Source organism: Anopheles stephensi, chromosome X (assembly GCF_013141755.1).
Source record: "Anopheles stephensi strain Indian chromosome X, UCI_ANSTEP_V1.0, whole genome shotgun sequence".
NCBI classification, from domain to species: Eukaryota; Metazoa; Arthropoda; class Insecta; order Diptera; family Culicidae; genus Anopheles; species Anopheles stephensi.
The window spans coordinates 15,461,672-15,482,809 of NC_050201.1; the positions used below are offsets into that span (position 1 = coordinate 15,461,672).

A 21,138-nucleotide genomic window follows, 5' to 3' on the forward strand; every position below is an offset into this window, starting at 1 on the left:
AACTTCAGTTTAGGTTAGGTAAATTTATTTTCTTAATTGAACTGAAATTTCTACGTACTTCTAGGAGACTCCTAGGATGGACTCCAAAGCATCAATTACTGCCAAATGCTTGAGATGGAAGGTCAACTTATATCAAAGGAGCACTCCAAGGTCCGTGACACAGATTGCGTTTCAGATCACGCTTCTCGACGCATAGCTTCAGAACTGGAACTCTTCCAGACAGACCTGAAGCAGGAGTTAGTCTGCTGGGCTGCGGATTGAAAAATAAAGAATGGTTTCTGGTCGGGAGCTAAACACGCGTAAGGTCGGCTTTGTAAATCACGAAGAGCAGTGGTCCAAGGGTACTACTCCCTTGTGGTACCCGTCTGAAGATGCATCAATCAGGCCATCATCATTTGCCTTTGTAGTCGTCAAGAAAACTTCACCAGTATGGGGTCGAAAGAAGCAGATTCTGTAGATATTGCATAATTCCAGACCTAAGATACCTGCCACCTGCGTTTGAGTGGAAGTTTTTTGCAAGGATGTTTGACTCTCTAAGCATCAAACAAACAAAGGCAAGGTAGATGGGCTTCTGAGTGGACGGGTAGGGTGTGAAGGTCCCAAGATGAGATGGAGTCCTGGCGTTGATATGTCTAATAAAAAATAACCAGGCAATTGCCATTGCCGTGAGCGTTAGCGAGTACCTCTCAGCATGTCAAAACGCTGCTAATAGGTAAGTAAATCAATTTAATATGGTTCAACGAATTTTATTACATTCTCTTTGTTGTTTACATTAGCTAACACATTATTTTTGCTTTTGCTTAAGTCTCTCTCATCGGAAGGAGAGAAAGAACCCGGTAATGTCGGGAATGCAAACTAAACTATATCTCAGGCAAAGCGGCCCTGCCAAGAGATATGCGTGTGTGTGTGTGTGTGTGGAAGGCTGCTGTTGCTGCACACCAACCGGACAAACACACGAACTGAGTAGAATCGAATTGAGCGTTAAACATCGTTCGCAAATGATCGATCGATGATGTGGTGTACCTGGTATTGCTTGTGTGGACTGAGACTGGATTTTAAAAGCGAACAACAAAGAAAAAAAAAGACTCACTCTCTAAAGCACATGTCTACATACACACGTACACCCGAATACACACACGTCGAAAGGGTTTTCAGGGGAAAGTAATTTGTTGATCGTATATCCATCTGCTCAAAAATCCATGTATATCCAGCATTAGTTTTTTTGTTTTAAGAGATTCGTTGCCTGCTTGTCATAAAGGTGTGTGTGTTTTTGCGTGCGCATGTGTATGTGTGCTATTTTTGGGTGTCCTATTACTAATTCCTTATGGGAGAATAATTATTTTTTTTTGTACGAACGCGCACACCTCTTCGACTTGACGTCCTTTGCCTAGTAGTAGCAGTAGTAGATAAACTTTTGTTACTTAAGCTCCCTGTAACGTACGTGGATTTAACAGCTACATCTTAATAACAAACACCGCAACAAGGCCCAGCATCATCCGCTCTGCCACGTCTCTGGCTGCTGGTTAGTTTAACGAAGCTACTAAATTAAAACCGTTCTGTCACGGTTCTGTAAGAGTTGAACTTTAATTCACTCAGCCCGGAAGTGCATGCAGCTATAGCGAACGAGCTACAGACCGTACAGCCCCAGAATGCCCCAAATTATTTTCCCAAGGGTTCGGGTGGTTCTGTGTAACATTCGGTGTAACAGTAGAGATAGTGTTCCTCGTAAACCGCAAGCTTATTCTAGCAGCATCGTCCGATTGACAATCTAAAACGTAAAGAGAGCGTTGAGAATGATAATTTGAAGACACTTTAAGCAATAAGCAGGGTTTCTCAGGCCAGTTCAACCCTTTAAAATCATATTTCAACAGCATTAAACGCTAAGACTGTTGGCATGTGGGGTCGCAATGTTGAACTGGCCTGAGAAACCCTGTAAAATGAACAGTTTTAGTCACATTACCTTTTTCCGAAAAAAATAACTGACGATTACGAGGCTTCGTGTAGAATTCACTAGTTTGAAGGTGTTTTGTGCTGTGGACAGTTGTTTGCCGTAAGGGCACTCAATATCTGGAGTTATGGATTACCGGACATATTAAATAAAAAACTAACCCCGAAAGGAACCTGGGAAGGAAGGGAAGCGCTGTGTAAAGGACGGGGGCGGGAGGGGGGGGGGGATTATGGTTGGGTGGAGGAGGACGCATCACCCGAGTTAGGGCCGTCACCGACTTTGGTGCGTTTCTGGTCGTCACTGTCCTCGTCCGAGTAGTCCTCATCGTGCGTGTGCGTCACGGAGCGAGGCGTTTCGGGCCGGGTGTGCGGTACCGATACGCTCAGCTCCGATCCGGTTGCGGACGGAAGTGACGATGGTTGTGGCGTACCGAGAAGCAGCTGAAACAAACCAGTGAGGAGTGTTATCGAACAAATTCATGGCTTTTCCGTTCGCTGTCAGAAACTTACCCGTCCAATTTCTTTGGAATCATCGCCGGGCGGATCGCGCCCCTCACCCTCGTGCTCGTCATCCTCGTCCAGCTCGTGCGGTGCGGGCGGCACCACCGGCTCGCTACGGGGCGGACGGGTACGCTGAATCATCGGTGCGTCCAGCGTGAACCGCTGCTCGTGCGCGACGGTTGACTCGTGCGGCAGCAGCATGGCAGGCGCCCGAAACATGTACGAGAACGGGTAGTACATCAGGTTTAGGATGGTGGCGGCGTACAGGTCCGCGTACCGTACGACCTGCCCGGCAAAGAACGTCTGCCGGGAGCCGGACCGGAACAACGAACCCATCATACCGTACGCCAGGTCCATCTTGTGCGTCACGTCCCGTATCGCGGTGCGAACCGACCGGATGTCCGGTTTTTCCTTCGCGCTCGAGTCCAAATTTTTGTACAGATCGCCGAGCCGCACGTCGAGCTGCTGCAGCTGAGCGAACAGCTGACACTTGTCCGTCCACACGTGCAGCTCCTGCACCAGCTCCGGCACGATCAGGAACGTGCGCCAGCCGCGAATCTTTTTGCTCTTCAGAATGTCGCCGAAGATATGATCGCCGATGTACAGCACATCCTTACCCTTGGCGCCGATCAGCTTGGTAAACACGTCACACGAACCGCCCGAGTACACCTGGTTCGCCTGCAATGGACCCATATGCGTGCCCACCTTGAGCGCTCCCGTACTGGTGTCCACCTGACGCAGTATGGTGCCCTCCCCGAAGAACAGCGGCTTACGCGCATCCACCACAATCGTGTCGAAGTACGTTTTCCAATCCCGGTGCGGCTCGTCCGGCTTACCACCGTGCGGAAAGTCGAACAGGAACGTCATGATGCGATCGGTGAAGGTGTAATCACTGTTCGTTAGCAGGAAGAGCTTTGCGCCCGACTCTCGGATGCGGGACAGCACCATCGGCAGACGCTCGTCTTTCTTCACGTACTCGTCGAGGTTCTGCAAGGTGTACAAGATAGGTGGGGTACGATTAGTTATATTCTCGTAGTTGGGCTTCAAAGTCTTCTTCAAGATATAATACCTCAAGCGTTTTCTTTTTCAGATCACCGTAGATATGCACCCAGTCGACGGCACCGCGCACATCCTGGAAGATTGACTTGAACGACATGAACAGCTCACCGTACTTGACACCGGTCCGGTCGACCTGTTCCGCGTACTGGGGCGAATGTGTGAAGAAGTCCACCAGACACGCGAGCAGGTACGTCTCGGGCAGGTTGAACAGCGTGTTCAGCACGTACACGCGGCTTTCGTCCAGCTGCAGGAACTTATTCGGATACAGCTCGTACACCTGGTGGCTACCGATAGAGACAGAGATGCTAAGGATCCATAAGACCGGGATCATTTGCTCCTGTTACTTACTGCTTGAGGAACTCGAAACCATGGACGCAGACGAGTATGTTGCCGTACGCGTCCACCTTGAGCAGGTTGCCGTACAGCGAGTCGAACCAGAGTCCACGTACCGGGAACGAAGGGTCGTACTCGAACTGGCGGATCTCCGCCGGATAGCCAAGGTTGACCAGTCGCTCCTTCACCAGATCGAACCCGAGCTGTTCGTACTGCGGTGACTTGTACTCCGCAATCGTGTAGTCCATATCGAACCCATAGAACTTGATGTTCTCCAGGTGCATCGAGCGATTGACGAAGATTCTGCGGAGTGCGGAGGAAGCATCAAGAAACTATTACCGAAAATTCAAGTTGGCTCCCAAGGTTGTACTATTCATCCAGTTGATTGATGGTGGCAAATTGGCGCATTGTACCCAATTTGTCATCGCGCTTTTGCAAGCATATGTGTGACGTCGATTATTGGATTAAAGAGCGCGGAGCAGAGCGAATCTATCTAACGCTGCCCGTTTGGTGAACGGTAATTGTGGTCCGAAACACTGGCGGGACGCTCGTGTCGAAGCAGTAATTCGTGGTGGGATACGCTCTAGCACGCCTCCCGTGGCAGATCAAATCCGTCGCTTGATATCACGCCGTTGCCAAGCACACTTACTTTGCGCGGTGACAAACCGTGCCGAAACTGTCTAAGAGCGTGGAATGGTCACACAGATCATCCTCCGAACTGTACGATGATTGGCTGGAGGAACACGACAAGTTGAGACCGTAAAGCATCTCGTCACTTCCGCAACACGCACCAAACACGCGGGCGTACTATTACAATGGCTGAATTGGTTGTGCTGGAAACTGGAGATATAATACTTGACGCGGCAAGCACCACCACCTGGCTAGTTTGCTAGACTTCTAGACCCGAGCGCACAGCCCAACTCGAGTGGTTGGAATGAAATTTGAATCGCAAGTGCACGTTGCCACCAGCGTTAACCCTTCGGTGCGTGGACAACGGTCGGCAGCTAGCGCGACCGGGAGGTCCGCGTCGAAACGCACCACGCAACATCGACATCAACAACAACAACACCGAAAAGTTCCCAGAATTCGGTCGACTAAAGTGTGCCGACATTTAACAACACTTTAAATTGGCATAATGTCAATTTCCAGCCCAGGGGCATCATTATGCTTCATTGCATGCACCGCAGAGCTCTTCTGCGAGGGCGAAAGCGCCAACCGGGGAGCGGTGAAAGGGTCAAGAGCGGCAATTTATGGAATGTCAATTCAAGGTGTGATTCACACGAGCTACATGGCGTTGGTGGTTGTTTTACAGATATTTGAAGTACGTGTGCGCGCGGTTTTTTCTTGGGCGGTTGGCCCAAGACCTGAGGGCCATTTTCCCCATATCCTCGAATAAGGTGTTTGGAGTGAGGCCAAACAAATTGAGCTATTGAGCGGCACAAACCGGTCACAGTGTTTGGCGGATTTTTCCCCTGATTCCTTGCGCGAATGTAATGTTGGTGCTCACTTTTGGAATCTAAAGTCCACTTCAAAAAGCTAATTAAAAATATCGGTTACCACTTTTCCACCGGAGCGCATTGGTTGCCCGCAGTTCTGTCGCCGCTCGAAACTAATCAAAACAACGTTCCAACACGCTTCTTCGCTAAGGTGTTAACCAGATGGTGGTGATTCAATCAAAACCGTTCAATTTCTCTCTCTCTCGCTCGCAAAATATTGACATTTCCGTACATCATCTCAATACCGCTGTCCGGGGCACGTTGTGATTTTAACGATGTGGATATGACGCCAAAAAATAGGACCGTCTTATTGAGATTTGCCTTTTTTGTTTGGTTGTTGGATGCATTGCTGCATGAGATTTTATCATGCGATCTAATAATACGCTGTTACATGCGCCTCTGCCAACAAGGAATGCACGTACGTGGATGATGCGTCAAATATCAAATAATTATTTTTAGTCATAAAGAAATCGTTTTCACATAAAGCTGGCACACAAAGGGATAATAATGGGAATTTTTTAATCTTATTTTTGCATGCCAACACAATTGAGTTGCAGAACGAGTGAGACAGCAAGGGCCGTTTAATGGCTACTTGTTTACATGCATTTAGTTTCACAATCGTGTCTTCTCAACAGTGGACAATCAAGGCTTTTGAAGGCCCGTGGTCGGTTGGACCAGGTCTGTTAAGACGAGACGGCTTTAAGACGAGGTCTCTTAGAGGAGTTCTCCTAGACAACATTTCTAACGCGACATTCCTTAGACAAACTTTTTTTGACGAGATCTCACAGATACGAGATAAACAGTAAGATCTCGTAGACGATGTCTTATAGGCGAGGTCATCACAGGCGACATCTCAGACGAGTTCACTTTTACGGGATTTCTTTGACAAAGTTTCTTAGACAAGGTCTCTAAGGCGAGTGGTTTGACAACAGTACTTGGACGAGGTTTCTTAGACGAAATCTCTTAGATCGGGGCTCTTAGACAAAGCCTATTAGGTGAGATCTCTTAAACCAGGTCTCTTTTAGAAGAGCTCTCATAGAAGAGATCTGTTAGAGGAGAACTCTTGGACAACATCTGGTAGACGAGGTCTCTTAGGCGAAGTCTCCTAGGTGAGGTCTTTTTGACAACATGATTTGGACAAGATCTCTTAGATAATGCCTTTTAGGTGACATCGCTTCTCTGAAGATTTCTTAAACGAGATCTCTTAGCCGAGAATCATTTGACGAGATCTTTTAGCCGAAGCCTTTACACGAGGAGTATCAGAACTGTCTATTTTCGATTCAATATCTATAAAGATCTTTGCTAGAATTATCCATATCTGTTTAGCCTCTAATGGCAAATCGACATACAGATTGTCCAGAACTAGCTGATGAGTATGCTTTTTTGGTAAGTTTGATGTGATCTTTGAGATATTGAGAGTTCGCTAGCAGATAGACAATCAAACAATATAATTGTGTCCAGCATGATTTCGAACAGTAAAACAACGTTCCAGGTCCTGCATTAGCGTGAAATAAAGTTCGTACGAATCATATGCCATTAAAAACTTTTTTTTCCCTAATGCAACATGGTTCCAAAACAATAACATTTTTATGACTAGTGTAGCGATAGTTACTGCATCGCAATTTGCGCTCAAGATTGTCTATCAGCCCTTTGATAGTAGAGGTGGCGCCATCTAGTGAACATCGTACTAATTGCGGTCTTAATGGCTCAATAGTCACACAATTTCGTCGAACGCTCAGTTCACAAAGGTATTTGAAGGAAAATGGATGATTCTTGACATCCAGAGCTGGCACGATAATTTCCACCATTCACTGTCAAGTGCGATGTCAATCTAACCAAATCTAGTCTGCTTGCGTAATTGGATGAAGCTGCTGGAGTTGTGTGACAACGCAATGCAAACCTCATGGAAGCTGTTCGCCGTGTTAATGCCCCGGCTAACGAGATGTTATGCTTACGGGCCGCGTGTGTTTTGGTTTGCCGTCGACCATTGAGGTCGTCGTGAGAACAACAAGTGCTCCCGCCATCGGTACAAAACAAACGTCAAACGGTGCAACAACTAGCAACAGCTAGTTTGAATTCACATCTTGCGCACTATAAAAGCGATCACGCTGGTAGTCGGTGTTGTTGCGTTTGTTGTTCGCCTGCTTCCCAGGAGGAGCTAGAGAAATTGCTTTTGGACGGTACACGAATCCACCGTCGAGACGTCATTCCACTACAACAACAACGCGAGTCTGGTCTTATCTGGCAACAAGTTGTTTTCTATCAAACCGCGTAATTCAGCATTAATTTTGCGATCGGGACCAACATCCGATTGGGCGCACGATGGGCACCGTGCGATAAGAGAGACTACTGCACCATGGGTAGGGTAGTGACACGGCTCACTAGAGATCATGATCAGGTCAACATACAGCAGCAAACGGGTTTGCTTTACACAACGGACAAATTGCGAAATTATTCAACCCACTCCAGAACGGACGCGTATACCGTGGACGTAAGAAGAAGCGAATCTTCAATTATCGTATCGCGAGGTTTTTCTTGTTCAATTTCACGGACAAAATGTCCAGGAGGACTCGGTCTATGCGGGATGTGTGCTTGACTCGCGCTAAAGGCTTGTAGGAGGTTGATAAGGGTGGATTTTTAATTAGAAAACGACTAACGACAAAGGACTAACTTTAAAAAATTGGTGCGAACTCGACGAAAGCTCACTAGCATAATGTTGACGATGAGGGATTGGAATGGTACTTGATGTTTGGTGGCACGCAATCACACCGACAATCCGTGGTTATTATCCATCCATTGAATCCAAACCGGACTGATTCGACTCACACACACACACGCCCACTCCGCCTCACGGATGCACAAAGTCCACTTTCCATTTCTCCATTCGGTCACCCTTAAGTGGGCGATGGATTTTCGTTTTTCGGTTGCAACACATCCACGTGGCTGGATGTTGTTTTCAAGCGTGGTTTAGGGTTAGGAGGTAGAAGCTCATTTGCATATAGAGTGAAGTTGAGTCAAACCGTGGCCACGTGAATCAGCCACCCATCCATCCGAAAACATTTGATTGCTATCCCTCGGACTTGGCCACAGACCAACCAGCACACGCACACGATTGTCTATTTCCACGCCTCCGGTGCGATTTCCACGCTTGAGACCGTTCGGGGCGAGGCTTCAATCTATGGTCTGTTACGCGCTTCCCGTCTAGTGGAATAGGTATAATAAACCTATCAAATCGTATTGGGCGTAAAAGCTCGCAGCTCCTGAAGAAACCCAGAGCCCAGAGTTGCCACTAATTACTGAGAAGTTCCTGGAGGTTAAGAACATGCACGCGTGTCCCACGAGCGGCTAGCTAATCGCATACCGTGCCAACCGTCTGGGGCAAAAGTGTGCGCTTTGAGCTTCAATCGCTTCGTGCTTCATTGCCACCCGTGGATGTTGAAATCAAACTACACGAAAAATGTTGGACACGACCAAACCCCAAAAGGCAACAAAAAAGACCGAGAGTCGTAGATTTAACTCTTCTGCCAACCACAATATCAGCACTGGGCGGCACTGGAGGGCAATAGGGGGCAAGGTTAACGATAGTAGGTAGTAGTCGTGTGGAGTTGGATTTCTTCACACAAAACGATTGCGATCCAACTTGGCCGTCGGCGGCGCGTTCGTCCGAACGGAGTGTAATTTCAAACCTTCTAACCCTTTTCCCCATCCTTCAGCAAGTCCGGTGCTGTAACATGACGTACCTGTGACTAATCTCACGCTTGTAGCCGTAGGCAGGTTCTCGCACGACCGTCCGCTGCTCGGTACCGCTTCCGGTCGGGCGCGTTTGATTGGTGAGGTTGCGGGCGGCGCTGGCGGACCGTGAACCGCCCGAGTTGGCACGCTGACGCAGTTCGGCCGCGGTGGCCGGTGCCAGATGTGGCAGCTTTGCCTCGAACTCATCCTGCGATATGTCCGGCATGATGTCCGAGCCGACACAACGAACGGATGGTGCCGTTAAGATCGCTGATGCGCTTCAATCGGTTGCTTCACGGAGACACCGACGATCGGCAGGGAGTCGACTACACACTAGTATCGAGGACTTTACATGCGCCCGACTTCCGACGTTCAGATTTTGGAATGCGCTAATAAACGGGATCAAGATGGGCAAACAAAAGAAAGAAAAAAAAACACGCGGAATGTACTAGATAAGAGCGAGCAGACGCGTGCTAGTCTTTGCAACAGTTGAGTTGACACTGTGCGAGAGGCCCACATTCCTCCAACATCGAACGCAAGCGTGCGTCGGTATAAAACAGCGTTGCCCACACACTCAACAACGGCGGTGCATACTACACGATGAAGAGCAATATGGAGGGAGAGAGAGAGAGAGAGCGCAGAGGCAATGCAGGAGAGCGAACCAGAAATGTGAACGAAGAGCGTAAAATGCATTGCAAATCGTCGGTCGACGGTTTTCACCGATCGTATATGCACCGGAAGCGATCATACGGAGGATGACACATGTCACATTATTCACCTCCTATCGACGTCGATCATCTTCTAGGCGGGAAATGATGAGAATCGATCGATGATCAGCATCTCTCATCTCATCCGGGGGGGTGAGGGTTGTATCAACCTGCGCGGGCAGGATTCAGGGCAGAGGCGCGATAGCTGCACGTAATCAACGCACAGCACATGTACCCGCCTAGCGACGAATCGCACACGAAAAAATGTGTCTGGAACTCTCCATTAACCTCTCCCCAGAGAGCGGGCCGGTTGCTGAATCACAGCACATAGATAGCATTGAGCAATGCGTTTCTAGGCCCCGAAGGCACACTTTCCCCTGCCAACACTTGACGACGCTAGAAGAGGCCGAACCAGCACGATCGAGGTTGGACAGTGGCTCGCGCCAAAGGTATGCGAGGCACGAGCGCAAGAGGGATGTGAGGTTGAGGTTGCTTCTTTCTTTTTGAAGGCCACCACCAGCTATTGCATCGACGCCGAACAGTGGTGCGCAAATGAGTGAGCTCTCTACCACTGATACTGATAGTGATAAGAGCGAGATAGAGAGAGAGAGAGAGTTAGAAAGAGAGAGAGAGAGAAGAAGAAGAGAGGGAGAGAAAGTAACCTACCACAGCTGACTGATAGGCTAGTTTTAATAGGGGTTGGCTGGTGATGAGCTCGATCCCTGTGGCAATCCTTTGGCGCGCTCTTCTAAGCCAAACAGTAACACGGGTATCACGCATTCGAAAGCTTGCAGGAGAGCCAATCCTTATCAGCGACTCGTACGGACCCACACACTCGCTTGTTATCGTTTGTCAAAATATTGACAGCTAGAAGAATAAGCCATGAGTAACGTAAACAACGCTTTTACGGATTAGCTATACGGCTTATGTGTGCGATGCGGAGGGTATGGGTGGATGATTCCACAGTATCAGTAACAACAATACGATAGCTTTGATCTATTCATCCAAACTCGTCTGACGTCACCGGAACTCGGTGCAATTGGCCCGCTGATATCGATGCATCCCCAATTTACACTGTTGCACCCATTATCGACATCTTATCGACAGTTTGCAAACCAATTTGCTGCCTATCAATCTTTACCGATTGATACGATAAGGACAGGAAGTTGAAGTTATCATCAATTGCAGGAAAGAAAAATAGATGATTAACTATTGTTACGGTTTCTAGTTTAAATATAAAGTTATTTTTCGTAAGTTTAGAGTATCGAGTTTTTGTTCAAGGCTTCTTACGTGGTTGACGATGCACGTTGGCTAAAATTAAACGGTTCTACAAGACTCTCTGAAGAGTTCTAGCGATCTTCAAATTAGAGACTCGATGAACTTCTAGAAATGTTTGAATATCTTAATGAAGGAAGTATTCCCTGCGCTATACGAAGGGACTAGTATCTAGTACGGCCCATCTTCCTGAATGCAGAGCTAATTATCCAGCGATGGATACACTAAGTCAAGGATGCCCGAAATCGATGACCAAGACCATTCGAGGTTGTAGAGCTTAAGAGGTAGCAGCGATTCCTGGCCTGTCCAACGTTAGATTGCTCCTCTTTCATCTTGATAGTACTATATCCTGATATCCTGAATATCTCTACGCTCTAGGATCTCTAGGCACTAGACACGACAGAGCCTATGTCAAATTCAAACTTTGGATGGAGATCTCCCGAATATTGGCTTTTGGCTATAAAACATTTACGGATAAAGAAAGACTTGAAAATCTTGACAGTTGAGACTCATTTAACACACAAATCTATAGTGCAAAAATAAGTTTTGTATGAAACCTTCCATTTCACGCAGACGACGCATTAGTACTCGAGAAACAGAAACCTCCCTTTGTTGACATCTCCACATGCGACAGCCGAGACAACGGATCGTAAAACCGCCTCTTTTAACCTCGTTTGGTTTTCGTCTATTTAGTGCAAATTTTGATTCCCTACCACAATATGCAACCATTTTGAAGCAGAATGAATGAACCAAAAAAAGCAAAATGAATTCAGGCGAGCATTTAAAACAAATGTAATCCCTCCGATAAAGCCACCGCTAACTGATCGATACCAACAAGTGAGTAATTGCGGTCGCCCGCCCAGGTTTGTGTTGATTTATCCTTATCTACTTCGCACGAATGGCGCCGTGAATTGCAGCATATGTTACGGTTTTGTTTGCCCGTGTTTAATACGTTTAATTGTGTAGCTAGGCTAATAGCTGGCTGAGTGGTGATGGTGAACAACAGAGAAACGGCGCAAAAAACTCGAACCATCACAATCAATAAATTGCACTGCACCGAGCATCTGCCCACCTCGAAAGAGTCGTCAACCGAGCAGCGACGCATCAAAAACACACACACACACACCCACAAAGCGGCGGTTGCAAAGCATTTTACCACGTCGTTCCACAGACAAAGTGCAGAAACAATTTTTCGAAATTGCAAGATTTTAAGCGAGCGACACAGAGAGAAAGAAAAAAAAAAGATGGAGGAATGAAAAGCATACAAGTGTCCGTGTTATGGATGCGCGGAACACTTCCTGGTGTATAGGTGATATATCCGTGGTTTTGGGAAATGGGACACTGGGACACGCGGCCGCACGCTTTGTGTGTGCGAGATTGCATACGTATAGGGGGATTTTGTTATTTTAACAAGCGAGCGAGAGAGAGAGAGATTAAAGGAAAAACAAAACAACAACAAATCGCATGATAATGCTGTTGAGGTATAGACGCACGGAATATCTGCGTATCTCCATGGTCCTTGGTTGTTATAACAGTAAACAGATTCAGCTAAGAACTGGGGGACCTCACCCAACCCAATGACGGGTAGCTACGGGATGCTGAACGGCTCTTTTCTGTGTGTGAAGGTCACCACTATCAGTATCCGAGACGCAGGGTCAGCTGATGATAAGCTGATGGCCTCCTTCGAACTGGCGATTAAGCACAGTGATTATTGGTGGTCAAGTTTGATTGGGATGCTCTATAGCGCTATAACAACACATGCCAGGCGAAGCAGCGGCCTCAAGGATGCCTCGGACAAAGGATATAGACTTCGTTTTTCGCAGAAGAGCACAAGTTTTTCCATCAGTAGTTCTTGGAACCGCTATAGCTTCTAAAATCCGGTTAAGCCGAAGGTCCTTAAATAATTCCAATAGTTTTATCGCACTCTACGCTCTTCACATAGAATTGTTATATTTCCAAAAAAAAAAAGACCACACAGGTATATCCTATATCCTTGTGGCCGCATCCTAATCGCCACCAGCTTCATCCAGCACTCTATTTATGGTCCTGTATTGATTGAGGTGTTGCTGGCTGGCTGATTTGTTTCGACGCGAATATCCGACTGAAGCGTGTTTCATTGCGACGGTTCTACAAACAAAGCACAACCGACCACACACATACACACAGAGCATGGTGCATTATCTCTGCAATCGACCGTGTTTCCCCAAACTGTTTCCTGTCCGCAGCTCAGTTTGTCTTGTGCGGTGTGTATCTCCCTCATTGTACGCGGTCCACTAGTCCCGGGACCGGTGTCCATCATATCTTCTTCTCATCACGTACCGGTGGGAAATTTGGAAACCTCCCGACGCCGGGATTCAGTCAAAATCACAAAAAAGGGGTAACGTCCGACGGACCAGGTTTTTTTTTGTACCGGCTAGCTTCCTCCTCAGTTTCATACAAAAAAAAAAGAGCTTTCGGGAAAACAAGCGCACAAATCACGACACGAACGTGATCCAGACACGATTCGTACCGGGCTTTTTGGGCCGTTGCTCGGACGTTCATCTATCATCATCAGCAGCACAGGGGATAGGGAACCGCCGTCCGTTCAAAATGTAAAATATGAATGTAAAAATTAACATCATAATTCGTTCGAGTTGGTTCGAGTTGGAGAGGCTGCTGAGTGATGGAAAAGGATGTTTTTTTTTGCACTAACCTGTGCTCGGCTTTACGGTAGTATTTTTTAACATGACCTTCGCCCGACGCCATCCCACCGCTGGTCGGGAACGTTTGCGGGGAGGGTAGCTCCGATATTGGATAGTACATGGTCTCTGGTGATTCGTCCGTTTAGTGATCCGTTCTGCTCCGGGTGGTTGATTGCTACAATCGAGAGTCAAAAAAGATACAGAAAACGGTTAGTAAATACAATAACTAAACAAGCTTTTCAATATTTTCGTACAAACGAGCAGAACGTACGTATTAGGAAGAGATTATAATAACAATATCGAAAAAACCGTTACATTAACTCCAAACTTAAAAATGAAAACACCAATTGCATACTGTAAGGCGTAAGTTCGGAAAGCATAGGTAAGGCGGTGCGAATAGCCTAACGCGCAGGGGATTATTTGCCAATCCTGCTTAGAAAACTGGCGTTGAACGTACAATGTTTATAGTACTACTGTCCGACGGAAAATAGCTTCCCGTTTTACAAGGAAAAGCGAACCGGTGATTGAAACGTGGCAACCGTGATTGAACTAAACCTGAACGAGTTGTATATAGGTGCCCATCCCAGCCAATACCCCCCTCCGCTTCTCAGAAGTTTTACACTCAGGTCGGTGTCGCAGTTGCAATTGCCACTGCAGCAAGCAATGGTTATTATCAATTATTTTCCGTGCTACCCCCTTTTCTTCGTCAATATCGTTAGGGATTCTCTCGCAGAAGTGCAAACAATCTGGAAAGAGATTCAGTGATGATGATTACCAATGATGTAGGTGATGCTGTGGTACACACACACACACCCGAGCGGGCATGTTTGTGCTGTTTTGTGTTGAGTGAGTGGGTCGTTTTCGCCATCATTATGGGTCGGTGTGTGTGCACGTGTGTATGCCTCCCTGATTTCGGTCGAACAAACTGGTAATTGGAAGCAGAAGAAGTTCTGCCGTGGTTGCAACACCAGCAATTGCAATGTGCACACGCTCGCACAATAATATCCGTTCCCAACCGTTACGTTCCGTTCAAATGGAGAACGGGAGGGGAGGCATCGAGCGGGCTGTAATTGAAGAATCAGCAAAACCGTGTCCAATAAATCAGCAAAAAAATCGATAGAATAAAAGGATGGAAATAGAGATACGATAAAGGATGAGAGTTCTTATCGCACAATAGTATGGTATAGAAGTAGTGATGGGCAAAATGATGGTTTGGCCGGAATCGATTTCGTAGCGCTACGAGTTTTCCGGAATCTATTCTGAAGAGTAGAGCCGGAATCAATTTCGGAACCGATTCCGAATACAATTCCGAAACCGAGGAGTTTGGGGTGTCCAGACTTTAAACGTAAGTTTAAACGTATCGTTGTATAGTAAACCTAATTGAACTATGATAAGAAAGATACGACGAAAGATGCGACTGAGAGAACATTTGTGTGCAAATATCATATGCAGCTTAGAGCATGCCATCTAACGAAACGTCATGAGATTATAGGGCAACAGAAGAATAAGAAGATGTTTGGTACTGAAATTTGTTCCTTAATCGTAGTTGAGATTGATTCCGAGTTTGGTTCTGGACTTTGTTCCGGATTAGGCTCCGTACTTGTGTCCGATACTTAGCGGCTCGGTGGTAGATGTGACAGCGGCGCCTGCCTTTACACGGCAGGACCGGGGTTCAAAGCTCGTCTGGGTCTTTTCTCCATAGTGAGGACTAACTATCCAAGTATGCGGTATAAACAAGTCTAGTAAGCCAGAAATGGCAGGCATGACATAAGAGGTTGTTAAGCCAAGGGAGGAAGAAGGCTTGATTCCGATCTTGACTCCAGAATTGGATCTGGAATCGGAATCAGGTAGTTCCGATTCCGAGCGTCCATTACTAGTTCGAAGTGTTCGTTTAGTATTTAACAAACCACATAATTCAACAATCATGTAGAATTTTGCAGAGCAAAAAAAAAGCAGTTGATTAGATTAATAGACAAGATAAACATCAAACTCAATCATTATTGATGTGGTATTAATTAGCAAAGTGAAGATGTGCCGAACAAAACAAAAGCATCCAGGCAACCACTTCAGACCGCAACAACGAACTTCAGGTTAAAATGATGTCCATGCAAAAAAGTTACAGCGTTTCACACTGCTGCTGTTCCTTCTGTACAGGCGGATTTTGAGACTTCCACAAAGCTTAAAGCAGCTCAGTTGAAAAGTAGTTCGAGTAGCGTAATTAGGTGTTTGTTGGAGCATTAACGCTTGCTGATAATGCTTTACCATTTCTGCTAGAGCCGCATCCGTATCGGCCTTATCGGAGGCGTACCTGTTTTGGATTATGTCCAGGCTTAAAGCAACTCAACCAGCGTGTAGGTACTTTTACCGGGTGATGTTCGGAAAGTGTGAAGTTACTTTTAGTTGGTGGAATCTTTGTAGGGGTGAAGATATATAAAGCTAATAAAATTTTGATTCGAAATGTGTATTATATAAAAGATATTTTTGTTTATCGTAAGCGGCTCCTTAAACCGGATCAAAAACGTTAAATCTAGATATAAAACTTCATCGATTCCCACAACAATAAAAAAAAACAAAAATAATGCTTAGATTAGGCACTTAATTTTTTTTTTCAATCATTGAAATCTTCTAGGTGAATAACGTAATAACGCCAGCCGAGAGAGCTACATCGAAGAGGTACGTCGCGATTCGGGAACGTAGCTCGTTTAATCCTGTTTTATTGTGCTACAAGAATAAAACAGTCGATCCGGAATTCGGAAGAGATTATCCGCTTAACAGAGTACCCACCAATATGGTATGGTAATGGGCTTTCGAAGCGAAAAGGCAGCACAGACCATGTGTGGTTGTTCAATTTTGAATCACCCTTTCTAAAACCGGGAAGTAGGTAGTATTAACGTGCTGCTTACCATATTATTTTGCCTCTTCCGTTTAGTTAAGCTCACTAGTCTTTTGTATTGGAAGCGTCTCGGTGGTCCAGTGTTTTTTTTTATTCCTTTAGATCGGCCTGGCCGTATTGTAAACCGGCAGCAAGTCTGGGGAGGTAGTGATAGCACCCGTGGCATTGTTAACGAATTTCAAACGTCAGGAATGGTTGTCTAAATCTTATCTGGATAGTTCCCCTTCCCCCCCCCCCCCCCCAACAGAGGTCTGTAATAACTTCAAGAATCCAGAAGTCTTAACTTAAACAATCCTGAAAAGTAGCATCTACAAATATTTCCACAGGTTGAAAGGCTCCAGACCAGAGCAAACTGAGCTGCGTCCCGATAATAAGGAAGAATCCAAAACAGCTAAGATCTTATGTTTAAATAATGCTACTATAATAACAATAGTGACTTTATAAGACCTCCAAAATACAAATCCACAAGTTAAATTCCAAGCGCCCAGAATTTAAACATCTCCAGAACCTGCTGAGATTGTAAGGCTCCAAGCAAGAACAAGTAAAGCTCTTTCTAATTAGCAGGAACGATTCGAAATAACTAAGATTTGTCGTTTAAATGATGCCTTTATAATATCAATAATGACTTTTTAAGCGCTCGAAAACCCAGATGTTTGAATTTCAAGTATCAAGAGTTGGAGCTTGTCCAAGACCTCCTGAGGATGGAAGGGTACAGACAAAAGCACTACTAAGAAAGGAATTGAGCAAACTAAATAATAAAATGTAAGCATTATGATTATGCTTTTGAATAACAAAATAAACAGGTAAAGGTAATAAAAGTCGTTCTAGAAAAGCGTATATCCTGATCGTCCCATCAAGAACATGCTTTGTGGCAAGGATTATGACACAGCACGGTTGCGACAATCTTGAGAGATCTTGGTCTACCCTTTCTGGCTTCCTTGTCATGATATACCCGAAGCAGAGGATAGTCAATCAGCCCTCCGACGTGGTTTCTTCAAAGTTAATAGTCTCTGTGTGCGGCAAAATACTTCAACCTAGTTTCCGGTGAATCTTCCGCTCCACAGGCTACACAGGCTTAATAATTTAAAGGAAACCGACTCCCACCACTCACCATACATGATTTGTGAGGCTCAATCTAATCATTGATGTAAGCTAGAACTAAAGTAGTATGGCGGATATTTTTTTTCCTTACACTGATCGGCCATCCATTAACTGGGCTGGCCCGACAGTGCTGCGACATGATCGTTCCCGAGACTAGACGGGTTCTTACCCTCCTACTCGCTGGAAAGAAAAGGAAAATCCCCATTCAACTATTCGGAGGAAAACACATATTTACCAGACACGGGACTGAGTCTCCTTCTTATCGAATTGAAGCTAGTTTACCCGGGCAAAACATACAGCCCAGCGCTCGTGCTGACTTCAAACTGCGAACAAACAGTGCCATCCGCGTGTGGAGGTCTGTGTTTGCAGTGTAATGCGAAGTACAATCTCCAGCACCGAGGAAGGAAGGAAAGGAAAAAAAGTTATACAACTGCCACAACTACGTTACCAGTTGCGGCTTGTTATCGTATGTTGTGACAGCGCTTTCGGGACAGTTCTTGTTGAACCATCCACTCCACCGGCATGATGTGGTAAAGACGAGCCCAAGATAATCCAAGCCTCTCACACTACTTCAATCGCACCCATTTCCCTTCGACCAGTGGGCCAGTTGCTAACGGATTCCCGTATGTGTATGTGTGGGTGTTTTGGGTTAAACGGACTCTTTTTCCCGAAAAAAAAGAATCTGGTAAAAAGTCCTAAAATCAGAAAAACGAAAAGAAAAAAACGAGTTTTCCAGCCGCTTTTCCCTTGCGGCCTGATAAGCCGATTTTGGAAGCCGACCGCGAATCGTCACCATGGCCACTGTATCCAAAGGTGGGATGCGTGGGCGTGTGTGCGTATAAAGCGAGATGCGAATGTGTGTGTGCTTCCGTTAGCAACGGCCTAGTTGTGTTGATGGTTGTTTACGAAGCTCCTTCTCGTTACACCCATCGGGGAGGATGTGTTTTTGTTAATTTTACGCCACATCTTTACGGCATCTTTTGGCTTTGGAAGATTCCTTTTCCACAGGAGATTAATCTTTCTCATCCTCACTCCGTTTTTCACTTTAGGAAAGGATGTAGGTAAGAAATGGTTTATGTTAGTTTCATTTACTCCTCTATCTGCATTGCGAATGGAAAGGACCGCAAGACGAACGAACACTACTAGACGACCATCATCGTAGTCGTTATGCAACCGAAAGTCCAACCTGTTCATATGTAACTGCTTTTGAACTGCTCCGGCAAGCAAGACAGCTTAACTGCTCCTAGTAGCTATGAGGTGAACAATTATGTGCCAGTAGAGTGTGTTGGTAGGAAATGTTACGTGTTTCAAAGATAAAATGGATTCTTATCCCCGTGTTGAACCATGGAAGTTATTTATTTATATTTCCAGTGAGACGGTTTGACGCCGTATTGACAAACCATGCAAGTTTGAAAAAGAAAACGAAAGAAAAAAAAACGAGGCGACATCGGCGCCGGTATTCACATGGCAGAACCGGGTTTTAAATCCCATCCAGATCGTCTCCCCGTACGTAAGGCTGACTACTTTACTACGGGTAAAATTAAGTCACAGAAAGCCAGGAATGGCAGGCCGAGACATCTCGAGGTGGTAGTGCCAAAGAAGAAGAAGAAGAAGTTGTAATCCTATACTGTTCTCTAGGTGGCCGAGGCAATAGCGACGTTGGCCTTCACACGGTACGACCGGTGATCAAATCCCATCCATCCAGAGATATCTTGCTACGGGCAAAATCAAGTCAAGGGCAACCTTTCGACGTTGTAGTGCCAAAGGAGAACAGACGGAGAAGAGTTAGTTCTCTGGCAAGGATTGCGACTTTACAACTCCGTATTATGAATAAGTCTTGTAAGCCATCAGATGGCCTCGGCATGACCCAACTAATTTAAATCTAGATAATTTTACTAGATAATTAAGAGCTTGTTAAGTGAGATGTTCGCCACTCTATAATATTGTAACGCGATTAAGCAAGTCAGAAACTAACGCATATGAGTACAGATGATGGGGCGATAAATCAATGCGCGTCAGACAGGTAAAGGAAAAAGGTGTGGGAAACAATCCTCCTCCGTACCCATATGGCGGCACCCGCCGCATTCCGGCCTCTAGCTCATCCATCAAACGTACTTCCAAACCGCTGTGAAGGTCAGCCACAAGGGCTACCTACGCGTATGGAGCGGCGCACGGAGAGAAGATATGGATGTGTGTTGGCTGCTTTCGTTTTATTTTTTGTGTCACACCTCTACACATCTCTCATCTTTAATTTCATCGCAATGCAGCTAAAAATACGTTCACCCAAAAAGGGTAGGCGTATATCTATATACTGGGTGACCTTATTTGCCGCTCTGCATATCGCGCTACAACGTCGTTGCCTCCCCCCCCATTCACACACACACACAGACACACATACAATGTGGCGGAGACGATAAGAAGGAACCGCATCATGCAGAAGACGACCAGTTTGGATTGCAGATGCCGATGAGTGTTAGAATTTTGGGTACGCTTTGGTCGCAGCTTAGGGCTATGCCAACCAACGTTTTTTTTTGCATTGGAAAATCGATCTCACGTTCGTGTTTTATCCATTGGCATTATTGGGTTGCACCATACTTCCTTTCCAATTTGGGCAATGTAATTCAACCAAAGAGAAACATTTTAGCCATATCGAGATCTCAGACAGCAAGCCCAAAAACTAAAAGCAAACGAAAGCGTGATGATATGCGATGGGGAAAAAACAACAAACAGGCAAAATAATAAAATCGAACCTCGTGTGCACAATTTTAAAGCAAGTTACCTGTAGTTATAGGTGTTTGCTGAAGTGAAACTGGTTTCTTTGTTGTTGGGGATGGATTCCTGTCGCTGCTGCTGCTGCTGTTGCTGCTAGGCGAGCTATGTTTGAGTGGCGAAACAGGAGCAAATACAGTTGCTTGAGGGCGCACAGCTGATCCCGTGTATCCGGATGCACTTTCCGTTTCCGAATCCCGGCAACCCTTTACGGTGCCGTAGCGTGGCACACAAACACGCACAGGCGCGCATAGACCGTGGGCCACACGTACCTTCGCGAAGGACACTGCGACAAAGGAACGCGTTCACACACACGCACACCAGATGTGTACACACCAGGGAAAGGGGGAAAAGGACCTCCAGGTGGGAATTTATCTAGCAGTAGAGCAAATGGTCACTTTTTCCTTTGACCCGGCGTTTCCAAGACCGATGGAGAATGGAGGTAAGTGAAGGAGCAGCACACACCAAGGCGGAGACGGGTAGCAAAAACAGACACTTGGTAGTCAACTTGTAAGCCCGACCGGATTCGCGGAATATCGTGTACCTTTGTCGAATGACAGCATACAAAAACGGACCGCAATTTTGACGTTTTCCGGGCAAGTGTTTACATCAGCGATCAGCTGTTTTGTTTGCGTTGCAAAATT

General features: G+C 46.1%; 1 protein-coding gene across 4 annotated transcripts; it reads right to left on the reverse strand.

Annotated features, from left to right (window-relative positions):
• Window positions 1–730: 730 nt before the first annotated feature.
• LOC118510709 (cytosolic purine 5'-nucleotidase) lies at window positions 731–21,087 on the reverse strand. Of its 4 annotated transcripts, none has more exons than XM_036052937.1 (7): window positions 20,505–21,087; window positions 13,743–13,906; window positions 3,856–4,143; window positions 3,518–3,791; window positions 2,458–3,435; window positions 1,961–2,388; window positions 731–1,768 (listed from the first exon to the last, which is right to left on the reverse strand). In XM_036052937.1, exons 2-6 carry the CDS (start codon window positions 13,850–13,852, stop codon window positions 2,176–2,178), a joined length of 1,863 nt encoding a protein of 620 aa, XP_035908830.1. In that variant the 5' UTR covers window positions 13,853–13,906; window positions 20,505–21,087; the 3' UTR covers window positions 731–1,768; window positions 1,961–2,175. The 4 variants fall into 4 exon arrangements, with proteins under 4 accessions (XP_035908830.1, XP_035908814.1, XP_035908805.1 ...); XM_036052921.1 differs by lacking the exons at window positions 13,743–13,906; window positions 20,505–21,087 and adding an exon at window positions 9,077–9,593 and having other exon boundaries at window positions 1,961–2,073; window positions 2,118–2,388; XM_036052912.1 differs by lacking the exons at window positions 13,743–13,906; window positions 20,505–21,087 and adding an exon at window positions 9,077–9,593.
• Window positions 21,088–21,138: the final 51 nt, after the last annotated feature.